Genomic DNA, 24,648 nt, shown 5'->3' on the forward strand with positions numbered 1-24,648 from the left:
CACATTTTCTTAGTCTTAATTATTTTATTTTAGAGTGTTTTGTATGTTTTTAGCTCATTTGTCTAGAATTTAGGTGTCTTTTATATTTATTTAATTCTTAAAAATTCTTGGTATTTTGCAGGTGTTTAATTATTGAATTGGTTGAAATTGGGCTGGTCTAGTCAACCCAGAATACTGTTCGGTTTTTGGGTTCTAACCAGAGCTACAGACCTCCGTTTTAGATGTTGTTTAGCTTGCTGGAAAGATAAGATGGAGACCTAAAACTTTTATGAAGATCACAAAACCAAGTTCTGCTGTTTTAAAGTCCAAAACGTTGCCGAAACGGAGAAGTCCGAATCTGTCCAGAATTTTACTACGGCCCAGACCCTATTTTGGTTTTCAGCTTGTATCTAGAGTTATATAAGTCAGAATAATGCAAACCTAGATGCGTTGGAAAGTTGAGAACTATATCTAAAACTTTCGTGAAGGGTCCAACTCCAAAGTATATCGTTTTGGTGCTCTAAATCCAGCTGGGAGTCGAGTCTAAAAATCAGCCTAGAATTTCGGGATTTCAGCTAGCAGATAGGGAGGAAATCTGTTTTAAAATTTAAAAAAAAAGGAAATTCCGAAAAAGAGGAGGAGAGCTAGCAGATACGAGGAGGAGGAGAAGCAGATAAAAAAAAAAGAAGCAGAGAATCTGAAATTCCGAGAGGAGGAAAAGCTAGAAATTCTGAGAGGAAGAAAAAACTGAAATTCTGGGAGAAAGAACGGAACGGAGGATTTTTACAAATACAGAGTTCTTTTCCTTTCTCTTATATATATATATATTTTTATTTTTTATTTGCTGAATTGTTATTAAGAATGTTGAATGCGAATTTATGTTTGAGAAATAATTGGATTGATTTATTAGTTATGATTTGCTAGTTTTCTTATCCTAGGGCTAGGGCGTAGTCATTGAATTTTTGATATGAATTGAGTATGGTTGTATTGAATATCTTTTGTTAATTGCAATTTGATGATTTCGGTTTTCACTCTTGCAATTTACTGGCCATGAATTGCATGCTTAAGATGTTGAATGAAGTAACGAAAGTTGAAGTTCGATATTAGTTGGTGAATTTATCAAACATTGGTGGTGTAGTTTAGAAATAATGCACACCCTTGTGACCTACAATCAAGAATTTCACAGATCATAATGAATTTATATTAATTTCTATGATCACGAAAGTAGACATAGGATTAATATAGGTATAGGTGTTATACCTTGAAAGAGGATATCACATAAAAAAAAGGGATTCGGTCATTGTAATTAGCAAAATATTAACAATCAGATTTAAATTCATTGAAGGAATTCAATTGATGAAATCCAAGCCCTAGGAACCTTTCACATTTGATTTTTCAGGTCAAGAAATTGCAATCAGTCACATCAATTTGGGGTTGTCTAAATAATATAGGAAATTTATAAATTAGTACTTGAATCGCCTCCTTGTGGAAACGATACTCTTTTTGCCCTATTCTACTTGTCATGACCCATGCACTTGTGGTAGAGTCTAGGGACTATCAAGTTTTTGGCGCCGTTGCCGGGGAGGATTGTTTTTAATATCAATACAAATAATTTTCTGCATTAATTTAGACTGTTTTGTTCTTTTTGTTAATTTACGTTTTCTATATTTAGTGTATGCCACGAAACTGTGAGCTAATTGAGCCTTTTGATCCAGAAATTGAGAGAACCCTACGAGCATTAAGGAAACAACAAAGATTAGAGCTAAAGCAAAAACAAGCAGTAGCCATGGCAGATAATCAAGATAACCAGAATAAAAGGTTGTTGAGTGACTATGCAGTGCCGAATGTCAATGGTGCTCAACCCAGTATTGTGAGACCTACAGTCAATGCTAATAATTTTGAGATTAAGCCTAGTCTCATCCAGATGGTGCAGCAGGAGCAGTTTGGTGGAGGACCTTCTGAGGATCCACATGCACACCTTGCCAATTTCTTGGAGATTTGTGATACAATCAAGATGAATGGAGTTAGTGATGATGCTATTCGACTCCGACTTTTTCCATTTTCTCTAAAGGATAAAGCCAAGGCCTGGTTGAATTCCAAAGCGCCTAACTCTTTCACCACCTGGAATGCCTTGTCACAAGCTTTTCTGAGTAAGTATTTTCCCCCAGGTAAGACTGCCAAACTTAGAAATGATATTACCAGTTTTGCTCAGTTTGATGGTGAATCTTTGTATGAAGCCTGGGAGAGGTTTAAGGATTTGCAGAGGAAGTGTCCACATCATGGTCTTCCTGATTGGCTGATTGTACAGACTTTCTATAATGGATTAACACATTCAGTCAGAATTACTATAGATGCAGCTGCAGGAGGTACTTTAATGAGTAAGTCAACAGAAGAGGCATATGAGTTGTTAGAAGAAATGGCCTCTAACAATTATCAGTGGTCTAATGAAAGAGGTATGCCTAAGAAAGTTCCAGGTATGTATGATGTAGATGGCATAAACATGTTGAATGCCAAGGTTGATTCTCTAGTAAAAATGTTCGGTAAGCTGGGTAATGTGAATTCCATTTCTAGTCCTGTATTGAGTTGTGATTGCTGTGGAGGAGCTCACATGAGTTCTGATTGTATGCAGGTTCAATTTGTGTCTAATTATAACAGGCAGCAGCAGCAGAACAACCCTTATTCCAATACATACAACCCAGGATGGAGGAATCATCCCAACTTTTCATGGAAAGATCAAGGTAACCAAGGTAGCAGTTTTAGACCTCTCCATCCTCCTGGTTTCCAACCAAAACCATCCCAACCAGAAAGTAAACAGTCTTGGGAGATAGCTATTGAGAAGTTAGCCAATGCCAGTTCAAAGAGATTTGAGAGACTGGAAGCAAAGGTTGACTAGTTGGCGAGTTCCAATAGAAATGTGGAGATGCAATTGGGGCAGTTAGCCAATTCCATCAATTTTCGTGGACAGGGTAATTTGCCTAGTAAGACAGAGGTCAATCCGAAGGAACATTGCAAGGCAGTCACCTTGAGAAGTGGTAAGCAACTTGGTCAGGTAAGTGGTGAGACTATAGTTGGTGATAAAGTAGACTATGAAGAGGTGAACAAGAAGGTCAGTGAAGAAGTTGAGGACCTAGCCAAGACACCATCCCCACTACCACCAGTCGAACCTTATGTTCCTCCCATTCCTTTTCCTCAAAGGCTTAAGCAGAATAAAATTGATCAACAGTTTGAGAAATTTTTGAAAGTGTTTAGGCAGCTTCACATTAATATTCCTTTTGCAGACGCCTTAGCACAAATTCCTGCATATACAAAATTTTTAAAGGAGATCATGTCTAAGAAGAGGAAATTGGAAGATTTCGAGACCATTGCCTTGATGGAGGAATGCAGTGCCATTATCCAGAATAAGCTTCCACCAAAGCTAAGAGATCCAGGGAGTTTTTCTATTCCTTGTACTATAGGTGATGTTGATTTTTCTAGAGCTTTGTGTGATTTAGGTGCTAGTGTTTCACTAATGCCTTTATTTGTATCTAGGAAGTTTGGATTGAAGGAGTTAAAGCCTACTACCATTTCTTTGCAGCTAGCTGATCGATCGGTCAAATATCCTTTGGGTATTCTTGAGAATGTGCTGATCAAGGTAAAGAAGTTTATCATTCCAGTTGATTTTATTGTTTTGGAGATGGAAGAAGACACCGAGATCCCTATCATTTTAGGCCGGCCCTTTCTAGCCACAGCTGGAGCTATCATAGATGTTAAGAATGGTAGGTTGACTTTGAAGGTTGGTGAAGAAGAGGTAGAGTTTAATTTATTTGAAGCTACTAAATATCCTTCTTTTACTGATCATGTTTTTCGAGTTGATGTTGTAGATGAGTCGACTAGAGAGGTTTTTAGGGCTGAAAATACTAAAGAACCTCTTGAGACTTGTTTAGTGAGTGCAGGGACAAGTAAAGATGATAATCTAGAGGTTGCTAAAGTGGCGTGTGCATTAGAGGCTACATGTCCTAAGACAAAGAAGAGAGGTATTTATTTTGAGGATATCGGCAAAGGTAAGCCACCCCCTCCCCCTTCTAATGTGAAAGCACCAGTTCTGGAGTTGAAGCCATTACCCTCACATCTCAGGTATGCATTTTTAGGTGAAAATAATACTTTACCTGTGATTGTGAGTGTTTCTTTGTCTGATGAGCAACTTGACAAATTGATACGTATTTTGAGATTGAGAAAAAAAGCCATAGGATGGACTATATCAGACCTTAGAGGAATTAGCCCTTCATTGTGTATGCATAGAATTTTAATGGAGGATAACCATAAACCTATTGTTGAAAATCAGAGACGATTAAATCCGAACATGAAAGAAGTAGTTAGGGCTGAAGTTCTTAAATGGTTAGATGCAGGGATTATTTATCCTATATCTGATAGTTCATGGATTAGTCCAGTGCAGGTAGTACCTAAAAAGGGTGGGATGACTGTGGTGCATAATGAAAATAATGAATTAATTCCCACTAGGACAGTAACTGGGTGGAGAGTCTGCATAGATTATAGGAAACTTAATAGTGTTACCCGTAAGGATCATTTTCCTTTACCTTTTTGTTGCCCAGTAGATACAACCCAAGAGGGGGGGTGAATTGGGTCTTTTAAAACTTTTATACTACTTCTAAAACTTTTCAATTAATTATGCTAAGTTGTATAGATGCACAGTGGAATTTAAACTTAGCAACAGTTTAATTTATTGAATGAGACTTGATTAAGTAAATTAAATATGCTTGCAACTAAAGGATGCACGGATAAGAGTTAAGCAAGCAATTTATCTAAGTAAGTAGGTGAGCAAGTTAGACAATGACAAAAAGCATCACAAACACAACAAACATATAGTGGTTCGGTGCACCCCAGCACCTACATCCACTCTCCAAGACCTCTTGGGAATTTCACTATAATCCTCCAGATTACAGTCCGGTAGTTTTGCGAGTGCACTACCCAACTCGTTGTTTTACACCGGGCTAACAACGAACCCTACAATCCGGTAGTTTTTCGAGTGAACTACCCAACTCGTTGTTTTACCCCGGGCTAACAACGAACCCTACAATCCCCCAATTTTAACTTAGGCTTGGGACGCCTATCCCTTGTTCCAAGTCCCTTGACTGAAACAAGCTCAATATTCAAACGTTTTACAAAAGATTTGAAAGCTCTTAAGAAGCAAATATAACAATGAGAAACAATAAAATCGGAAGAACCCTTTTTGCCGTTGGAAGCGTGGATGATGGTGGTTCTTCTGATGTGGATCACGTTGGCTTGAATGTGAGCTTTGATTGCCAAGTGGGAGTGAGTAGATGAGCTCGAAATCAGATGGAAAAGCTTGAATGCACTTGATTTCTCTTCTTGAAAGCTCTAACTCCCTTGAACCTCTTTTTCTTTCTTCTCTCTTGAATGATCTTGTGTTGGGTTGGTAAGAAGTTGTTGAGAAGCACTTAAGAGGTCCCTTTTATAGCCCAAAAAGCAAATATAGCCGTTAGACACAAAGATATGACCGTTTGAAATTCAAATGTACCTGAAAAAGTTGTCAGTCGCATCCCAGGCGCTCCGGGGACGTCTCCGCGCTTTTCGGGGACGTCTCCGCTTGTTTGCGCTTTTTGCATGGGGACGACTCCGCTGCTTCGGGGACGACTCCGTGCTCCGGGGACGTCTCCGCGCTTTACGGGGACGTCTCCGCTTGTTTGCGCTTTTTGCATGGGGACGACTCCGCTGCTTCGGGGACGACTCCGCCGTTATATCTCCGAAAAACAAGTCTTCTGGAATTCTCTGAGAGAGTCGACTCCGCTTTTTCAGGGGACGTCTCCGGACGTGCCAGTTCTTCCTGTTTGTGCCAGAGACGTCTCTGAGACCATCAGGAGACGTCTCGGCTGTCCCTGATCTGTTTCCTTCATCTCAAAAATTCTTCAATAAATCCATAAAAATTATGGGAACTTGCCTAGACATTTCTTAACAATATTCTTAATAAAACACATGAAATTCTCAATTAAATTGTTAAGATAAATGGTATTATACTCTAGTGTTTTGTATTCATCAAAATCCATTAGGGGATCAACAATCTCCCCCTTTTTGATGATGACAAAACACTGAGTATATGCAAAATTCGAAATTTAAACATATACACAGTATTTGATCAGATATACAAGTCTAATGTTTTGATTAGAGCTAGATACAATGTGCATAATTCAAAATAGTCAATTTTCAGTTCTATCCTTATGCATAAAATTGATCTTAATAGCTCTTGAGCAATTTTAGCATATCAACTGAATTTGAATCAAGTTAAAATGAAATATTGATGCTAAAGATAATTGAAGGCTAAGTTCTTTTTGACTCTCCCTTTCTTTTCCAGAAGGGCAATTTGTTGCCCAGAGATGGTCACCCAAGAGGGGGGTGAATTGGGTGTTTTAAAAACTTTTTACCTAATTAAAAATAAAACACACAAATGTTGCCCAGTAGATACAACCCAAGAGGGGGGGTGAATTGGGTCTTTTAAAACTTTTAAGCTACTTCTAGCACTTTTTGATTAATTATGCTAAGTTGTATATATGCGCAGTGAAAGTTAAACTTAGCGACAGTTTGATGTATAGAATGTGACTTGATTGAGTATGCTTGCAACTAAAGAATTCGCGGATAATAGTTAAGCAAGCAATTTATCTAAGTGAGTAAGTGTGTGAGTTAGATAATGACAAAAAGCATTACAAACACAGCAAACATATAGTGGTTCGGTGCACCCCAGCACCTACATCCACTCCCCAAGACTTCTTGGGAATTTCACTATAATCCTACAGATTACAGTCGGTTGTTTTACAAGCTCACAACCCAACTTGTTGTTTTGCGAGATCACAACGAACTCGGTCGGTTTTCCCAGGCTCACCGACTAGAACCAACCCCGATTGTTTTCCCGGGCTCACAATCAAACCCTTTCACGTTGGTTTTACCCTCGGCTCACCAACAAACCTATCTCCGTTGGTTTTCCCTTCGGCTCACCAACAAACCTTACACCGTTGGTTTTCCCTTTGGCTCACCAACAAACCTTAACCCCTTGATTCAATCCCGTGATTGAATCAAGTTACAAGATAATAAAACAAAGTTTAAAACAAATCAAAGCTTCTTAAACAAGCAAATATAACAATATAAACAAACAGAGTAAAGAGAAGCCCTCAAACGAGTTTTGAAGATGGAGGAGCTCGACTTCTTCTTTACTTGACCCTCTTCTGATTTGGCACGAAGTAGAGGATCACCGAGGCAGCACACTGATGGAGAGGAAGCTTTGGGATTCACTTGGAAGCTCTTCTTCTCTCTATTTCTCTTTGGATGGCCCTTTTTGTGCTTATGGGAGATTTTCCTTGTAATCTCTTTCCTAAATGTTTTCTCCCACTTCCATCCGTTCTCTCCTAGCTCTCTTCTTGTTTTTATAGCTTTTGATAACGTGGAAACAAGAATATAGCCGTTAGAGCCAAAAATAGAGCCGTTGGAACCAGTCTGCAGCTCCTGACAATATGACCGTTGGGTTTGGAGTCGACTCGCGCGATCAGGAGTCGGCTCGGCTGTAGCAGGAGTCGACTCGAGCTTTTCCGGAGTCGACTCGGCAACTGTTCCAAGTTTGAATTAAAGTTGCCGTCTTGACTGGGAGTCGACTCGACTTAACCCGGAGTCGACTCGCCAACTTCTGGCGCTGACCTGGCAATTTTGGAGTCGGCTCATCCTCTGTAGTCCGTGGATCCAAATTTGAATTTTGTCCACTCGAGTCGACTCGACTGTCCTGGGAGTCGACTCGAATCTCAGAGCCCGAACTCCCGATTCTCTGTCTTTTGGCTCATCCAGTCTTGGAGTCGACTCGAACTTCCTTGGAGTCGACTCGGCTCTCAGTTTCCGAAAGTTGGTCTTCTGCCATCTTAGTGTAGCGCTGCCTTGGAGTCGACTCGAGCTGTCTGGGAGTCGACTCGAATCTCAGAGGCAGTAACTTGGTTTTTCTGTCTGTTGATGGTCGCGGAGTCTCGGAGTCGACTCGTGCAATGCGGGAGTCGACTCGAATCTCAGAGTCCCAAAAATGCTCTCTGACTTTTTCTTTGTGTTCCGCTGAGAGTCGACTCTTGCTTTCTTTGGAGTCGACCTACCAACCATCGGAGTCGACTCGCGTTCCACTGGAGTCGACTCGAATCTCAGACCCGAAAACTGCTCTCTGACTTTTCTGTCTGTGACTCCTAGGAGTCGACTCATACTTCCCCGGAGTCGACTCGGTAAACATTGGAGTCGACTCGAATTCCTCAGGAGTCGACTCGAAGACTATTCTTTCGAATTTTTCCTTTGATTTTACTCCTCCAATTTGAACCTTTTGAACTTTAAACTTGGGCCAATGAATTGTAGCTTTCTTCTAACTTTTCTTGAGAGCTTTTGGAGGCCTTCTTGTGTTCTTCCAACTTGCTATGTTCCTTGCAAAATAAATATCTTTCTCCTTGCAACATAAACATTAGTATCCATACTTCAAGGTTTTGTGATCATCAAAATCAATCTATGAATCAATCTTTGGGTCATCAATCTCCCCCTTTTTGATGATGACAAAACTTGGAGTATATGCAATATAAAAGATATTGTTTTCTAGAAGTAATACATAGCTAAGTTGCATGAAGTAGAAAACATATATATTTAAAAAAAATATACTTCATGATAATGCTTTAGATTTAATCAGCTTAACACAATCAACATATTTCAATTTAAGCTGATTTGTATTCAATTCAAAGCATAAAGGCATTATGAGCTGGCATTATGAGCATATACTTAGATATTTCTCCCCCTTTTTGACAACATCAAAAGATAGTGAAACATTAAGCACAAAGATCAGAATGCTCATATATTTCTTTTCCTTATTGTACTCTGATTTGCAAGTCAAATTATTGCAAGGATATGAATCATATAACTCAAGGCAATAATATTAGAATCAGATTAATGATCATAGATCAGAGCCAATTAAGATAATTTCAGAGCAGAACACATCGAATGTGATACCACAGATAGTTTTCTAAGCAAGTGTAGGTGGAATCTTTCTTAAGTTAATTCAAGAAGTACCACACGAATGGAAATCTAACCTCTCTTCAATAATAAGTATGAAAGCTTGTTCATTTAGGACCTTTTGCCCAATCTATTAAGTATTTTATCAACCATGAGAGCAAATTAATTAATTCTCTTAATGACTTCAAAGTTCTTTTATGATAATAGGAGCATTGGGGCACAAATATCAAAATATACATTCATGCAATTTTTGATACATCTTAGAGCTCTTTTAAAGACTTTCTTTTATTTCTTTAGAAAATAAGCACAATTTGATACATAAAATAATGAATTTGCACAAAATTGAAGTTCCAAAAAGCAAGCCAATTAGAGCTCATTAGTGAAGTTTAAAAAAAATAGATTTTCTAAGAGATACTCAAGAAAATTTAACACATTATTCTCCTCCTTTTTCATTAAATTAGAGGCTCTTAAGATTTGCAATTTGGTTCAAGAGTGATGCATGAGATATACTAACCAAATAACACGCCTCAAGGTGTATCATAAAGATTTTCAGATTTAAATTTCAGATGATACATATTGGAGAGTATTAGAATCACTTTTCATTTAGTATTCTTTCTCTCTCCTTTAGTTATAGATTTATGCGATTAAGTTCCATAAGACCTCTCCTTCTGAAATTTTCTTTCTCCCCCTCAATTGATCATTCCATTTAAGAGTTTAGAATCCTAAGATAATGTTCAATAAAATTGTCAATCTCAAAAATTTATTTTCTATAAGTTTCAGCTTATTTTCATAAGACTCAAGGTTTGAGATAAGACAACCTTTATAGAACTCATCTCAAGGTAATTTAAAGCATGTCTTGCAATATAAGGAAGTTCATAAAAATCAATCCATAAGATTTAAGGTATACATCAAATTGAAGTAACTTTAGGATAAGATACTGAATATCTAAAGCTCCCCCTCAAAAGATGCGTACTTCTTTAATCATTCTTTTCTTTTGTTGAATTTCAGATTTCAATGACAAACGTGAATAGAACTGAAATTCTATGATATCGAGAATGGAGAGTGATCAAGAATTATTCAAAATTTATAGCAATCACCCTTTTTAATCTATCAAGAACAAGTTATACTTCCTCTTAATCTTTGAGAAAATGTACTGAAATATTAATCAGAAAATGATTCATTTGACGCTCAGTTTCTTTCAAAAGCATTTACATTTTCTTTCTTTTAGAATCATTTGAGTGAGCTGAAATATTTCTAGCTTTAAGATCATTCACTCTATTTTATCTTTAATAATGTAGGAGAGAAAAACATATAGATGATCATTGAAATATATATATTTATAGAACTCAATTTCTTAATCATAGTTTTTCAGCAATGTATACATGAAGCATAATAAATATTTTTAATATCAAAATAAAATCATATATTTAAAAATATTTGCTTGCAATCAAGATCATTGATCATTTAGACCAATATTAGTAGATTTTAATGATAAGAAAGGATATGTTTCGGATGCGTATCGGAGCAATCAGCCAAGACATCAAAATTAATTCTGTTTTTCTTAAATTAAGATTTTATTTAGAAATCATATTGAGTTTAAGCTTTTATACAAAATCAGATTCTGAATTTTCATAAGAATTTTCAAGAAGGCTCTCAAAATTTGAGATATGTATCTTCTACTTTGTAGCTCATCTTAAATTACTAAGATTGAAAACACATATTTCAATAACATTAGAGCACTTTCAGAATCTTTGTATTTAGTATTGAGTTTCGATACAAAATGGAGGATATTTTAACAAGTATTAGGATATTATGTATCAAAGTTAGGCAAGTAGAAAGATAGATCAAGATCAATTCATTTTGCCTAAATAGAGATATCTTTCTCTTCTCATTTCAACTTTCACATTTTAACGATGATTGTGAATGACAAATCTGAATTTTCTTAACAAACAAAAATTTTATGTAGTATTTCAAACAATCAATCAAATTGTCCAAGCATGAAGCATTACAAAATATTGAGAATCCATAATTTAAAGCATCATGCCATATGCAAAATATATTATGTGTTAAGTCATGCATTAGAATATTAAGAGTAAGAATGTTAAGGATCAAAATCAATTCTTTTCAAATAAACTCCCCCTATTTAAATATAATTTTGCACTGATTTCATCCTTAAAGTGTGTTTTCAAGTGATTAAAAATTTGACTTAATTCTACTTTCATTTACTTTGTTTTTCATTTATAACTTTCTTATGCTCTATACTCTATTTGCTCCCTATCCGGTGGAGTTGGGAAGGGGCACGAGGTACTACCACTAGCCTCCCTCTTGTGCCGTCCCTAATATGCCCTACACCGAATAGTTGGGTCAAATAGTGCCGGGTACTACCACTAGCCTCCCCATTGGCACCATCCCTATGATAAGCAATATAGAAAGGTTAAACTATTTACTTTAAACTCTCCCTCTATTTAAGTGTAATTCATTACGGATTTTATCCTTCCAAAAGAATGCTCACACAAGTGCTGAATATATTATGCTTGTTTTGCTTTTTCTTAAGATTGGAGTATTTGCCTTTACTTAGATTTTACTTCTCTTGAATAATATCCATTATCTTTTCTTTATCTCTCTTTCTCTTTGTTATTCTCAAGTAATTTACTTGAAAGAGCAGAATAAAGAAATAATCAAATGTATCATATAGAGGTATATCATGCAAACAACATTTTCATTATGCTCAAGAATTCATAGCTTCTCACAAGTCATTTTAAATCAAAAATTTTAAGCATAAACTTGTGTAGTTCATGGTTATGACATAGGCAAAGATATATTTTAGTTTGGGCAAACCATGAAACAATTTCTAAAAGCATAAGTCAATCAATACATATATATAGACATGATATCAAGGAATTAATAATTAAAGATTTTAACCATGCCATACTAAGATTTAAGTTATTGACTTTGCTCAATTAATTTATGAGAGAGGTATCTAGAATTACCAATCCATTCTGCATTCTTCAGTCAAATACCTACTAGATTTCTTATGTATGAACTTTTGGCTGAAGAAGGTCCTCTCTCTTGTTTGCATGAGAATGTTTATTGTATCTTACGTGGAGATATCCTTCAAGTTGAAATCTCTCATTTTCTTGCTCAAGGATCCTGCAAGCTCCTTTTCTTCCTTGAAAGAAAGTTATTAGTTTCTTCAAGATACAAAACATTCATCCACCATATTTTTAACTAGATGACTCGATATAAGATATGATACTAGTTGAATGTTGAGTCACTTTACTCAAGAGATTCCCTAAGTATAAGCAAGCACATATCACTTGAACTAAAGAGATGGTTTCATTAACCAATATGGTTCAAGTACAAGCATGTGAGACAATAGAATGATTTATCAAGATCAAATCAATTTCTTATTTTCAACATCAATTTAGCTTAGATTCTATTTGCTTAAGATAATTGTCAATAAGGCATGCTAGCTAAGTTTTGATCAAATTGCCTTAAACAATTGTTTCTATCAAAATTCAGATTATGATTCATTTGTTATCAATAAATTATGATTCATTAGAGTTAGATTGAAGTCTTGCACAAGGGCACATAATGATCACACAATCTGGTCTATTAGGTATATGATAAAATAATTATTCTATCATGCTTTTGATGCTTGTTCCAAATCACATATTGCTTTATCATATATGTAATGTGTAATCTTTAAATATGGTGGTTATTTTACATAGATCTCCTTTTTTTTAATGAAATAACCACATAGGAGTGAATTCTACACATTCATTTGACAGATTATAAAGCTCATGAAGCAAACAAATAATAATGGTGATCTTTACTTCTAATCATGCAAAAATCTTATCAAGATCTATCTTTTCTTGATTTAGTCTTTTAGTAGTTATCAATTTTTCTTCATTAAGTGCATATCTGAAAAATCCAATTTTGGTTCTAATTATTAACAAGTTTTTCAGATTGTTATATATAAAAGATTAACCATATACATATATAATTTGTTTTTAGTATTTTGATAATAAATCATTAGTCTCATAAAGAATAAAATGAATTGATACCTCTACAACTAGAATTTTTCATGAATGTTCTATATGCATTGCTTGATGAATGATATCCAAGGATAGAAGTATCTTTATCAGATTTGGCATTATTTTCATAAGAGCATATCAAGCATAACATGTACGACTGAAAAATATGAAAGATATGCAATGGTTCATTTTCCATTTTTCAGAAGATCAAAATTTTCATCAAAAATAGATCTAATAGAAATCATATGTATGACAAGCAGTGATGATAGTCTTTTAAAAAATTATTTGAGTAGATGACTATCATACATAATTGTCTTTTTCATTTCTTCAAGAATTCTATTAACCCTATTTTACTTATGATGTCCTTGGAGCTGAAATAATTGAATTTAATATTATTTTCTGTATAACCTTAATCAGGATTTTGGTTTTCAACACTGTGCCATGATCTTCACAGTTTGGAAACCTTTTTCATTTGAAACGCTTTTACAAGATTCAGTAAATACAGAAAAATACTTCAGTTTTATTTTCCAAGAACAAATCCAATGTAAGCTTTTGAAAACTTAGTGATGGAAACAACATCTTTAGATTTAGAAATGATTTTTGTTTGTTTCCTTAGTTAGCATGCATAGCAAAACTTTGACCTTTAAGTAGATAATCTAAGTAAGCCTATGGCAAGGTCTTTTGAGATTAAGTACATACTAGCATGAGTTGATTCTATGTGCCAAGGATGGTTTCTTTAATCTTGGTATTCATAGTGCATATATTCAAAAGCATACCAAGTACACATTATCATATCTATGATCAATAAACAATAATGCCATGGATAAAAACTCTCAATCAAGCATATAGAGAATTCATAGAATTAATCTTAATAATGATTAATCATTTAGCAACTTTATCCAAGGGTGAGTAAAGTATCCTATAAAATGAAGTGATTTGATTATATTTCCAAAAGTAGTTTCTATATCACAAAATTGATCAATACTAGCAATTCATACTAAAGCAAAAATAATGATGAGATGCAAGGATTACTGATTTCATTATTATTATTATTTAAAATTACTTTTCATAAGTATATTTTAAGTTTCAATGTGTCTAGAATACCCATTTGTATGAATCTATTTGTTTCATGGGTATCTTGGCACATCTATGTCTACATCCTCATATTTTCATTTTGGGTACCCAAGCTTGCTTGGATCCTTGAGAGTTAGGACATATAGTTCCTTTTGGAACCCAAATTTGTTTAATTGTAATAACTTTACTACTTGATTTAATTATGTTAGAACGATAGGTAAAGTTGTTATGCCCATTCTTTTCATGTTTGAAATAAGTTATCTTATTTAATGGATTGCTTGGTGAATTGATAACCTTTTTCTTTAGGGATTCATTGCTAAGTGAAGGAGTTAAGCCAAATTTTGATTTATCAAAATCTGTATGTTGGCTTTCAAACATCATTTTTAATCTTGCTGAACTTACAGTAAATTTGTTAATAAAAGACTTCAATTGGTTAATTTCTTTACTTAAGTTTTGATTTTCTTTAATTAAATTTTGATTTTTCTGAATTAATTGTTCTGAATTTAACCTTAAAATTTTATTTTCAGAATTTAGTTTATCTTGTATTTCATTATTAGAATTTCTTTCTTTTGAAATTTTCAGATTTAGTTTCTTAAGATTTTTATTCTTCACAGCTAATTTTCTACATTCACCATACAAATCATGAAAAGTATTTAATAATTCATCATAAGATAATTCTTCTTGAAAATCATTTGAGGTAAGAGTAGATTCAGATTTTACCTTGTCTTCTTGTGCCATAAAGCACGAGTTAGTTACCTCTTGTAGTTCCTTGGAGCTAATATCATCATTGTTGCTCCTAACTTTTAATTTCTTGCTTGACTCTTTCTTGGTCAAGGCTTTCTTCCTTTTTATCTCTTTCTTCCTTTCTTCTAGCTTCCTCTTCTTCTTTGTCTTTAGGAAGCTTTTGAATCTTTCTTCCTGATTTAGAGTGTTTCCTGCATGCTCAATGTTAGTCTTGCAATTATCCTCAAGTAAACTAACATGGGGTTCTTCGAAAATATCATAAGTTGCTTCAAGAGTATCCCATATTTGTTTGGCAGATGAACATATATAAATTTGGTTGAAAATATTTTTATTAAATGCACAGTAGAGAAGGTTCATAGCCTTAGCATTTAGTTCAGCCAAATTTTTATCGAACATACTTTCAATTAATTTCGTGGGTGTGTGTAGGCCATTTGTTATGACATTCCATAACTCATAGTTTTGTGATTGAGTAAAGATTTTCATTCTAGCTTTCCATTGAATATAGTTAGATCCATCAAACAGTGGAGGTCTGTTTGTGGAAAGTCCCTCAGCAAGTAATACGTTATGTGGGGTTGTCATGATCTTTGGCTCTAGTCGGTTAAGACTACAAATAATATTTGAACACCTGCTCTGATACCACTTGTTGCCCAGTAGATACAACCCAAGAGGGGGGGTGAATTGGGTCTTTTAAAACTTTTAAGCTACTTCTAGCACTTTTTGATTAATTATGCTAAGTTGTATATATGCGCAGTGAAAGTTAAACTTAGCGACAGTTTGATGTATAGAATGTGACTTGATTGAGTATGCTTGCAACTAAAGAATTCGCGGATAATAGTTAAGCAAGCAATTTATCTAAGTGAGTAAGTGTGTGAGTTAGATAATGACAAAAAGCATTACAAACACAGCAAACATATAGTGGTTCGGTGCACCCCAGCACCTACATCCACTCCCCAAGACTTCTTGGGAATTTCACTATAATCCTACAGATTACAGTCGGTTGTTTTACAAGCTCACAACCCAACTTGTTGTTTTGCGAGATCACAACGAACTCGGTCGGTTTTCCCAGGCTCACCGACTAGAACCAACCCCGATTGTTTTCCCGGGCTCACAATCAAACCCTTTCACGTTGGTTTTACCCTCGGCTCACCAACAAACCTATCTCCGTTGGTTTTCCCTTCGGCTCACCAACAAACCTTACACCGTTGGTTTTCCCTTTGGCTCACCAACAAACCTTAACCCCTTGATTCAATCCCGTGATTGAATCAAGTTACAAGATAATAAAACAAAGTTTAAAACAAATCAAAGCTTCTTAAACAAGCAAATATAACAATATAAACAAACAGAGTAAAGAGAAGCCCTCAAACGAGTTTTGAAGATGGAGGAGCTCGACTTCTTCTTTACTTGACCCTCTTCTGATTTGGCACGAAGTAGAGGATCACCGAGGCAGCACACTGATGGAGAGGAAGCTTTGGGATTCACTTGGAAGCTCTTCTTCTCTCTATTTCTCTTTGGATGGCCCTTTTTGTGCTTATGGGAGATTTTCCTTGTAATCTCTTTCCTAAATGTTTTCTCCCACTTCCATCCGTTCTCTCCTAGCTCTCTTCTTGTTTTTATAGCTTTTGATAACGTGGAAACAAGAATATAGCCGTTAGAGCCAAAAATAGAGCCGTTGGAACCAGTCTGCAGCTCCTGACAATATGACCGTTGGGTTTGGAGTCGACTCGCGCGATCAGGAGTCGGCTCGGCTGTAGCAGGAGTCGACTCGAGCTTTTCCGGAGTCGACTCGGCAACTGTTCCAAGTTTGAATTAAAGTTGCCGTCTTGACTGGGAGTCGACTCGACTTAACCCGGAGTCGACTCGCCAACTTCTGGCGCTGACCTGGCAATTTTGGAGTCGGCTCATCCTCTGTAGTCCGTGGATCCAAATTTGAATTTTGTCCACTCGAGTCGACTCGACTGTCCTGGGAGTCGACTCGAATCTCAGAGCCCGAACTCCCGATTCTCTGTCTTTTGGCTCATCCAGTCTTGGAGTCGACTCGAACTTCCTTGGAGTCGACTCGGCTCTCAGTTTCCGAAAGTTGGTCTTCTGCCATCTTAGTGTAGCGCTGCCTTGGAGTCGACTCGAGCTGTCTGGGAGTCGACTCGAATCTCAGAGGCAGTAACTTGGTTTTTCTGTCTGTTGATGGTCGCGGAGTCTCGGAGTCGACTCGTGCAATGCGGGAGTCGACTCGAATCTCAGAGTCCCAAAAATGCTCTCTGACTTTTTCTTTGTGTTCCGCTGAGAGTCGACTCTTGCTTTCTTTGGAGTCGACCTACCAACCATCGGAGTCGACTCGCGTTCCACTGGAGTCGACTCGAATCTCAGACCCGAAAACTGCTCTCTGACTTTTCTGTCTGTGACTCCTAGGAGTCGACTCATACTTCCCCGGAGTCGACTCGGTAAACATTGGAGTCGACTCGAATTCCTCAGGAGTCGACTCGAAGACTATTCTTTCGAATTTTTCCTTTGATTTTACTCCTCCAATTTGAACCTTTTGAACTTTAAACTTGGGCCAATGAATTGTAGCTTTCTTCTAACTTTTCTTGAGAGCTTTTGGAGGCCTTCTTGTGTTCTTCCAACTTGCTATGTTCCTTGCAAAATAAATATCTTTCTCCTTGCAACATAAACATTAGTATCCATACTTCAAGGTTTTGTGATCATCAAAATCAATCTATGAATCAATCTTTGGGTCATCAACAAATATATGAACTAAAATAAAGATAAAGAGATAAGAAGAGACAACCACAAACACACGGTTTTATAGTGGTTCGGAGCCTTCACCGCTCCTACATCCACTCCCCAAAGCGCCTTTGGGAATTTCCACTATAATCCAAGATTACAGTACGGTAGTTTTGCGAGTTCACTACCCAACTCGTTGTTTTACACCGGGCTCACAACAAACCCTAAAACCCCCAATTTCTCTTAGGCTTGGGACGCCTTTCTCTTGTTCCAAGTCCCTTGACTGGAACAAGCACCACAATAAAAGAGTTTACAAAAGGAAATAAAAGCTCTAAGAAGCAAATATAACAATTATGAATAATGTAACCCGGAAGAATCCTTTTGCCGTTGGAAGCGTGGGAAATGTTGATTCTTCCGAGGTGGAGCGCGTAGGGTTGAGTGTGAGCTTCGAATCCCGAGCGCACAAGAGTGGTTGAGCTTGAAATCGCTTGGGAGACTTGAGAATACTTGATTTCCTTCCTTGAATGCACTCACTCCCTTGAGCTTTTCTTTCTAACTTCTCTCTTGAATGATCTAGCTTTTTGGTTGGTGAAGAGTTGTTGAGAACCACTTAAGAGGTCCCTTTTTATAGCCCAAAAAGCAAATATAGCCGTTAAAAACAAAAAGAGAAGGATTTGAAATTCAAACCAAACCTGAAAAGCTGTCAGTCGCGTCCCAGGCGCTCCGGGGACGTCTCCGCTACAACGAGGGACGTCTCGCCTACAGGATTTTACTTTTTATGTTGTCTGGGGTCGACTCGGCACTTTACGGGGACGTCTCGGCTTGTCTGCACTTTTTGAGTGGGGACGACTCCGCTGCCTTGGGGACGACTCCGCTTCTTTATCTCCGAAAGACATGTCCTCTGGAATTCCCTGAGAGAGTCGACTCCGCTCTTTCAGGGGACGTCTCGGGAACTCTCCTTTTTACCTGCGGGGACGACTCGGCGTACAGTGGGGACGTCTCGCGCATATCTCTTGAAAACTGCCTTTCTGCCGCCACTGAGAGAGTCGACTCCGCTACTGAGAGAGTCGACTCCGCTAACGCGGGGACGACTCGGCAGGTGCCGGGGACGTCTCCAAGTGTGCTAGTTCTTCCTGTTTGTGCCAGAGACGTCTCTGAAACTATCAGGAGACGTCTCGGCTGTCCCTGAACTTTTTCATTAACTCAAAATGTTCTTCAATGAATTCATAAAAATTATGGGAACTTGCCTAGACATTTCTCAACAATATTCTAGATAAAACACATGAATTCCTTAAATAAATTGTTAAGATATAATGGAATTATGCTCTAGTGTTTTGTATTCATCAAAATCCATTAGGGGGTCAACAATCTCCTCCTTTTTGATGATGACAAAACACTGAGTATATGCAAAATTTGAAATTTAAACATATACACAGTATTTGATCGGATGTACAAGTATAATATTTTGGCCTAGATACAATGTGCATCACTCAATTCAGTTCTTTCCTTGTGCATAAGATTGATCTTTATAGTTCTTAAATGATTTTGGCATATGAACTGAGTTTGAATCAAGTTAAAATGAAATATTGATGCTGAAGATAATTGAAAGCTAGATTCTTTTTAAAATCAATATTCTTCAATTTTATCTTTTCTAATTCAACTTTGGAGTATGATTAAAAAATTTTGCATTCCATATTCAATATCCATGTCTACTCCCCCTTTCATACTCCCCCTTTCAATATCTATTATAAATTTTGCATTCCATATACTATCTACTCCCCCTTTTTGTCAGCAACATGAAGGGGACAAATTATCCTTAGGTGCTTAAGACTCAATTTATAGTGGAATTCAGCATTCATTTTACTCAAGGATATTCAAGTTGTGCTCCCCCTGTCCAAGTCATTTCTATTAATGTATTCATATCACTCCCCCTTTGTTTTGGAATTCATTTCAGACTTATCTTTTAGTTTAACATAGTTATCACAAGATGTGCTCCCCCTGTTTTATGTGCATTGTTTCTTTGTATCAAATTTGAACACTCAAGGTATGTGGTAAGATTTTTATGGCATATCATACAATCACATACACAATCACAGAAACACATACGCAGAATTGGCAATGTACACAAAGTGTTCAAAAGAGATTGTATTCATTCATATGTCATCATAAACCTTTGAAGTCAGTACATAGTCAAAAGAAGAAATCATTACAAGTATTGATTTCTAATACAAAAGGTGTTTCAAAATAGCCTAGGATTTACAAAAAGAAGATCCTACAAGATATCCATCATCGGCGACGTTGCTCATGGGGCCTACTAGATGTACTTTGTGCATAAGCCTTACAAGCTGCATCTATGAATGCATTGATGGAATCCATGAGGGTCTTAAATTGATCTCCCTGTGACTTGTGGAAACCTGCCACAAGTGCCTCAAACTCTATAGTTGCCATTTCAATTCTTCCTCTGAGTTGGGCAACTAAGGTGCTCACATTGCCATCTAGCTTTGTTAGCTCTTTAAGACTCTTGGAAATGCTCTTCAAGCTGTCCTTGAGCTCTAATGATCTGATGGTTTGGGTGGCACCCACACCAATTATTTCTTGTGTTGTAGCTTCAATTTGACTTCTAATATCCTTCATCTCTTGTAGAAGCCCTTCATGTGAAGCTGTGATGGGGGCCAACTCTGTGGAGATCATGGATCTCATCTCCTCCCTTATCTGCTGGCAAATGGCAGATGCTAAGGTGTGCATCTGATCCTTTGATAGGAAGGAGGGCCCACTGACTGGAGGAGGTGGTGGCATGGACGTGGAAGGTCCAGCTGAGCTGGAGGGAATATCAGGGATGTTCATGTGGCTAGGTGGAGGAGAGTGATGGTCAGACTCATGATGTGGGATTTCAGGCTCTATGGTCTGTGCTTTTCTTTTTGGAACCTTGACCCACGACCCATCTATCTTATGAAACTCCATTCTTCTCATTGTGCCCTCATTATAGTAGTCGGTGTTTCTCAAGGCCTTTGCAGGTTCATTTGTTGGAATGGGAACCTTGAAGTGTTTAAAGATTAAGGTAAAGATCATGCCATAGGGTATACTAAACCTAGAATACCTATGACATAGGGCAATGTAATTTAGCATGAGTCTTGGAAGGTTTAGAGGGATCCCTTGTAGGATATGATGCATAATAGCTAAGTCTCGCTCCGAAACAAAATCGAAGCGACCGGTTTTGGGAAACAAGACCCGGTTGACAATACTTAAAAGTAATCTCATTTCGGCGTTTAGGTCTTGGGAGTTGATAACATCAAGAGGGCCGCAGTCCTCTTGTCCTAACAGCAGATTTAGGGCTAATTCCCTTTGGGGAAGTGAGGTTGGAGCCTCACCGTCCTTAGGGATTTGTAGGACAGTGGATAGGACATCTTCATTTACTTCCACTAATGTCCCCCGGACACATCCAGTGTACCCTTGGTCCCCTAATGCCATATTGCTAAAAAACTCTCTAACTAGGCCGAGATAGGTCGAGGTATTTAGTGTGCAAAAGTGCTCCCACCCTTGAGCTCGGAGTCTCTCTCCAATAGAGAACCCCTCATGATCTAAAAAGGAGAAATCGATGTACCTACCAGTCGTGACTGTGCGATTTGCACAGGAAATCGTCGTGGTCGGCGGAGCAACCGGAGGAGAAGGCATGGAGGGTTCTTCCCGCCGTTCCTCACCGTCGGCCTCTACTCTAGGTCGCCTCCCACGGGTTGTCCTAGCTTTCTTTGGTGCCATGGATGCTAGGGTTTGTGATTTAGAGCAAACGGAGGCTGGGATTTGAGGTGGAGAGCAAATGGAGGCTAGGGTTTTCCGTTTTGGTCGGGAATGAGGGAGAAAGCTCGAGTCGGCTCGAGCGATTTCGACCTATTTAAAAAGCCCTCATTCGGTCCCCGAGACGTCTCCGCGACTAAGGCGAGACGTCTCCCCTTGGGGGGACGTCTCTGCGATTTGCCAGAGACGTCTCCGGCACTGAAAAATTTCAGACTGTATTCTATCTTCTCCCAATTTTGTTTAATTACCCTAATCAATATGATCTCTTTTGATAAACTTAGAGTGAATTTGTTTGTGATCCTCCCCCTTAATGATACAACCTATAATAATTTGATAATTTTTTTTTGAATTATTAATATTGAAATGAGGAATGTTTGACCAAATTTCGAATACCTATGAGATAGGTTCTGAAAATATCTCCATGAAGAGTCCAAGGGAGGGTAACCATCCTCCGGAAAGTCAAACAGTTCGTCATTTAGCTTAGATGAATTCATGTTTTCACTTATGTCTACCTTGAGGTTGATTACTAGTTTGAGTAGCAAAGTAATCCAATACAAATTCAACTCATTTGCTAGGATCATACAAGCTCAAGGCATTCCTTAAGAAATTGAATCTTTCTTTACAAAGGGGCTTTGTAAAGATATCAGCTAATTGATTTTCTGTACATACATATTCAATCATCACATCATTTTTCAGCACATGATCCCTAATAAAATGATGCCTAATCTCTATATGCTTTGACTTAGAGTGTTGGACAGGATTTTTTGTTAAATTAATTGCACTTGTATTATCACATTTAATTGGTATATTATCCATTTTGATACCGAAGTCTTCAAGTTGTTGCTTAATCCAAAGAACTTGGGCACAACAGCTTCCAGCTGCAATGTACTCAGCCTCAGCTGTGGACAAAGCAACTGAATTTTGTTTCTTGCTAAACCAAGAAACTAAATTGGCACCCAAGAATTGACATGTGCCACTTGTGCTTTTCTGTCGAGTTTGCACCCGGCAAAGTCAGCATCGGAATAAGCAATTAAGTTTATGTCAGATTGTTTAGAATACCATAAGCCTACATTAGATGTCCCTACTAGATATCTAAAAATTCTCTTAACAGCTTGCAAGTGTGATTCCTTAGGACATGCTTGGTATCTAGCACACATACAAACACTGAATAATATATCTGGTCTACTAGCAGTAAGATAAAGTAGAGAGCCTATCATACCTCTGTATAATTTGCAGTCTATACTTTTACCTTTTTCATCTTTGTCTAGCTTGCAACTTGAGCCCATGGGTGTGCTGATTTCCTTTGCATCCTTCATCTTGAATTTTTCCAGCATTTCCTTGATGTATTTGGACTGACTGATGAAGATGCCTTCCTCTGATTGTTTTATTTGTAATCCAAGGAAGAAGTTGAGCTCACCCATCATGCTCATTTCAAATTCTCCCTGCATAAGCTGAGCAAACTCTTGACAAAGACTATCATTAGTAGCACCAAAAATTATATCATCCACATAAATTTGTACAAGCAATAAGTCATTTCCTTTTCTTTTAATAAAGAGGGTTTTGTCTACATTTCCTCTCTTGAATTTGTTCTCAATTAGAAAATTACTTAACCTTTCATACCATGCCCTAGGGGCTTGCTTAAGTCCATACAATGCTTTATGCAATTTATAAACATAATCTGGATGTAAGTGATTTTCAAAACCTGGAGGTTGTCCTACATAAACTTCCTCCATTATATAGCCATTTAAAAATGCACTTTTTACATCCATTTGATAAAGTTTAAAATCCATGAAGCATGCATATGCTAAAAGTAGTCTAATAGCCTCTAATCTAGCAACAGGAGCAAAAGTTTCGTCAAAATCTATTCCTTCCTCCTGATTATATCTTTTGGCCACTAGCCTAGCTTTGTTTCTTATTACTATTCCATCTTCATCTAGTTTATTTCTATACACCCACTTGGTACCTATAATTGAAACATTAGGGGGTCTTTTCATTAGAGTCCAAACTTCATTTCTTTCGAATTGATTTAATTCCTCTTGCATAGCATTCATCCAATTATCATCTTTTTCAGCTTCTTCTAGTGATTTAGGCTCTATTTGTGATACGAAAGCAAGGTAATTACTAGTGTTTCTTAAAGAGGATCTAATTCTTATACCTTGTGAAGGATCACCAAGGATTAGATCCTTTGGATGACCATGTGCATACCTCCATTCTTTAGAAAAATCTTGAATTTTTGATGGAGGTTGACCTTCTTCATCTTGCTGATTTGTATCTTCCTTGACCTCATCCTCATGTTGTTTGTCTTGTATGGAGAATTCCTTTATTCGGTCTTCAAGTATACCTGCATCACCATCTTCTTCTTTTCTAGAAGAATCTCCATTAGTTTCATCAAAAACAACATGAATAGATTCTTCAACAACGAGAGTTCTCTTGTTGAAGACCCTGTATGCTCTACTAGATGAGGAATAACCTAAGAAGATCCCCTCATCTGATTTAGCACTAAATTTACTGAGATTGTCCTTTCCATTATTCAAAATAAAGCATCGACAACCGAAAACATGAAAATAACTTATATTTGGTTTCTTACCTTTTATCAATTCATACGGTGTTTTCTTTAAGATGGATCTAACTAAAGCACGATTTAAGATATAACATGAGGTATTTATTGCTTCAGCCCAGAAATACTTTGGTAGATCCGATTCGCACAACATGGTACGACCCATATCTGCTAGTGTGCGATTCTTCCTTTCTACCACCCCATTTTGTTGGGGTGTCCTAGGTGCCGAGAAATTGTGATTGATACCATTTTCGTCACAAAACTTTTCAAAGTGTTGATTTTCAAACTCGGTACCATGATCACTCCTAATTGCTTTTAGTTTAAGATTGAGTTCATTCGAAACCTTATTATGAAACTTGACAAAAGCGAGAAAGGACTCATCTTTGTGTGCAAGAAATGAAACCCATGTAAAACGTGAAAAATCATCAACAATGACAAGACCAAATTTCTTACCCCCTAGACTAGCAGTTCTAGTGGGTCCAAACAAATCCATGTGAATTAGTTCTAAGGGTTTTGATGTTGAGACTATGTTCTTAGACTTGAAAGAACTTCTTGTTTGTTTCCCTAATTGACATGCCGCACAAATTTTATTCTTTTCAAAGTCTATTTTTGGTAGTCCTTTGACTAGATCCTTTGTGATCAATTTAGAGATTAAATCCATGCTAGCATGCCCTAACCTACGATGCCATAACCAACTAGTCTCATTGACTTTGGGATTCA

General features: G+C 37.1%; 1 protein-coding gene and 1 non-coding gene across 2 annotated transcripts; one reads left to right on the forward strand and one right to left on the reverse strand.

The window, feature by feature from the left end:
• Window positions 1-1,765: 1,765 nt before the first annotated feature.
• LOC120109139 (uncharacterized) lies at window positions 1,766-2,872 on the forward strand. The gene has a single exon (XM_039122888.2). It carries the CDS (start codon window positions 1,766-1,768, stop codon window positions 2,870-2,872), a length of 1,107 nt encoding a protein of 368 aa, XP_038978816.2.
• LOC149751000 (small nucleolar RNA R71) lies at window positions 2,159-2,265 on the reverse strand. The gene has a single exon (XR_016398931.1). It is a non-coding gene; the product is annotated as a small nucleolar RNA R71 (small nucleolar RNA).
• Window positions 2,873-24,648: the final 21,776 nt, after the last annotated feature.

The sequence above is a fragment of the Phoenix dactylifera genome, chromosome 17, assembly GCF_051530095.1.
Source record: "Phoenix dactylifera cultivar Ajwa chromosome 17, Ajwa_hap1_PhDact_Kaust_v1.1, whole genome shotgun sequence".
NCBI classification, from domain to species: Eukaryota; Viridiplantae; Streptophyta; class Magnoliopsida; order Arecales; family Arecaceae; genus Phoenix; species Phoenix dactylifera.

What these genes read in the sequence shown, in the direction of transcription:
- LOC120109139 (XM_039122888.2), top strand. Translation starts at nt 1,766, where the DNA reads ATGGCAGATAATCAAGATAACCAGAATAAAAGGTTGTTGAGTGACTAT.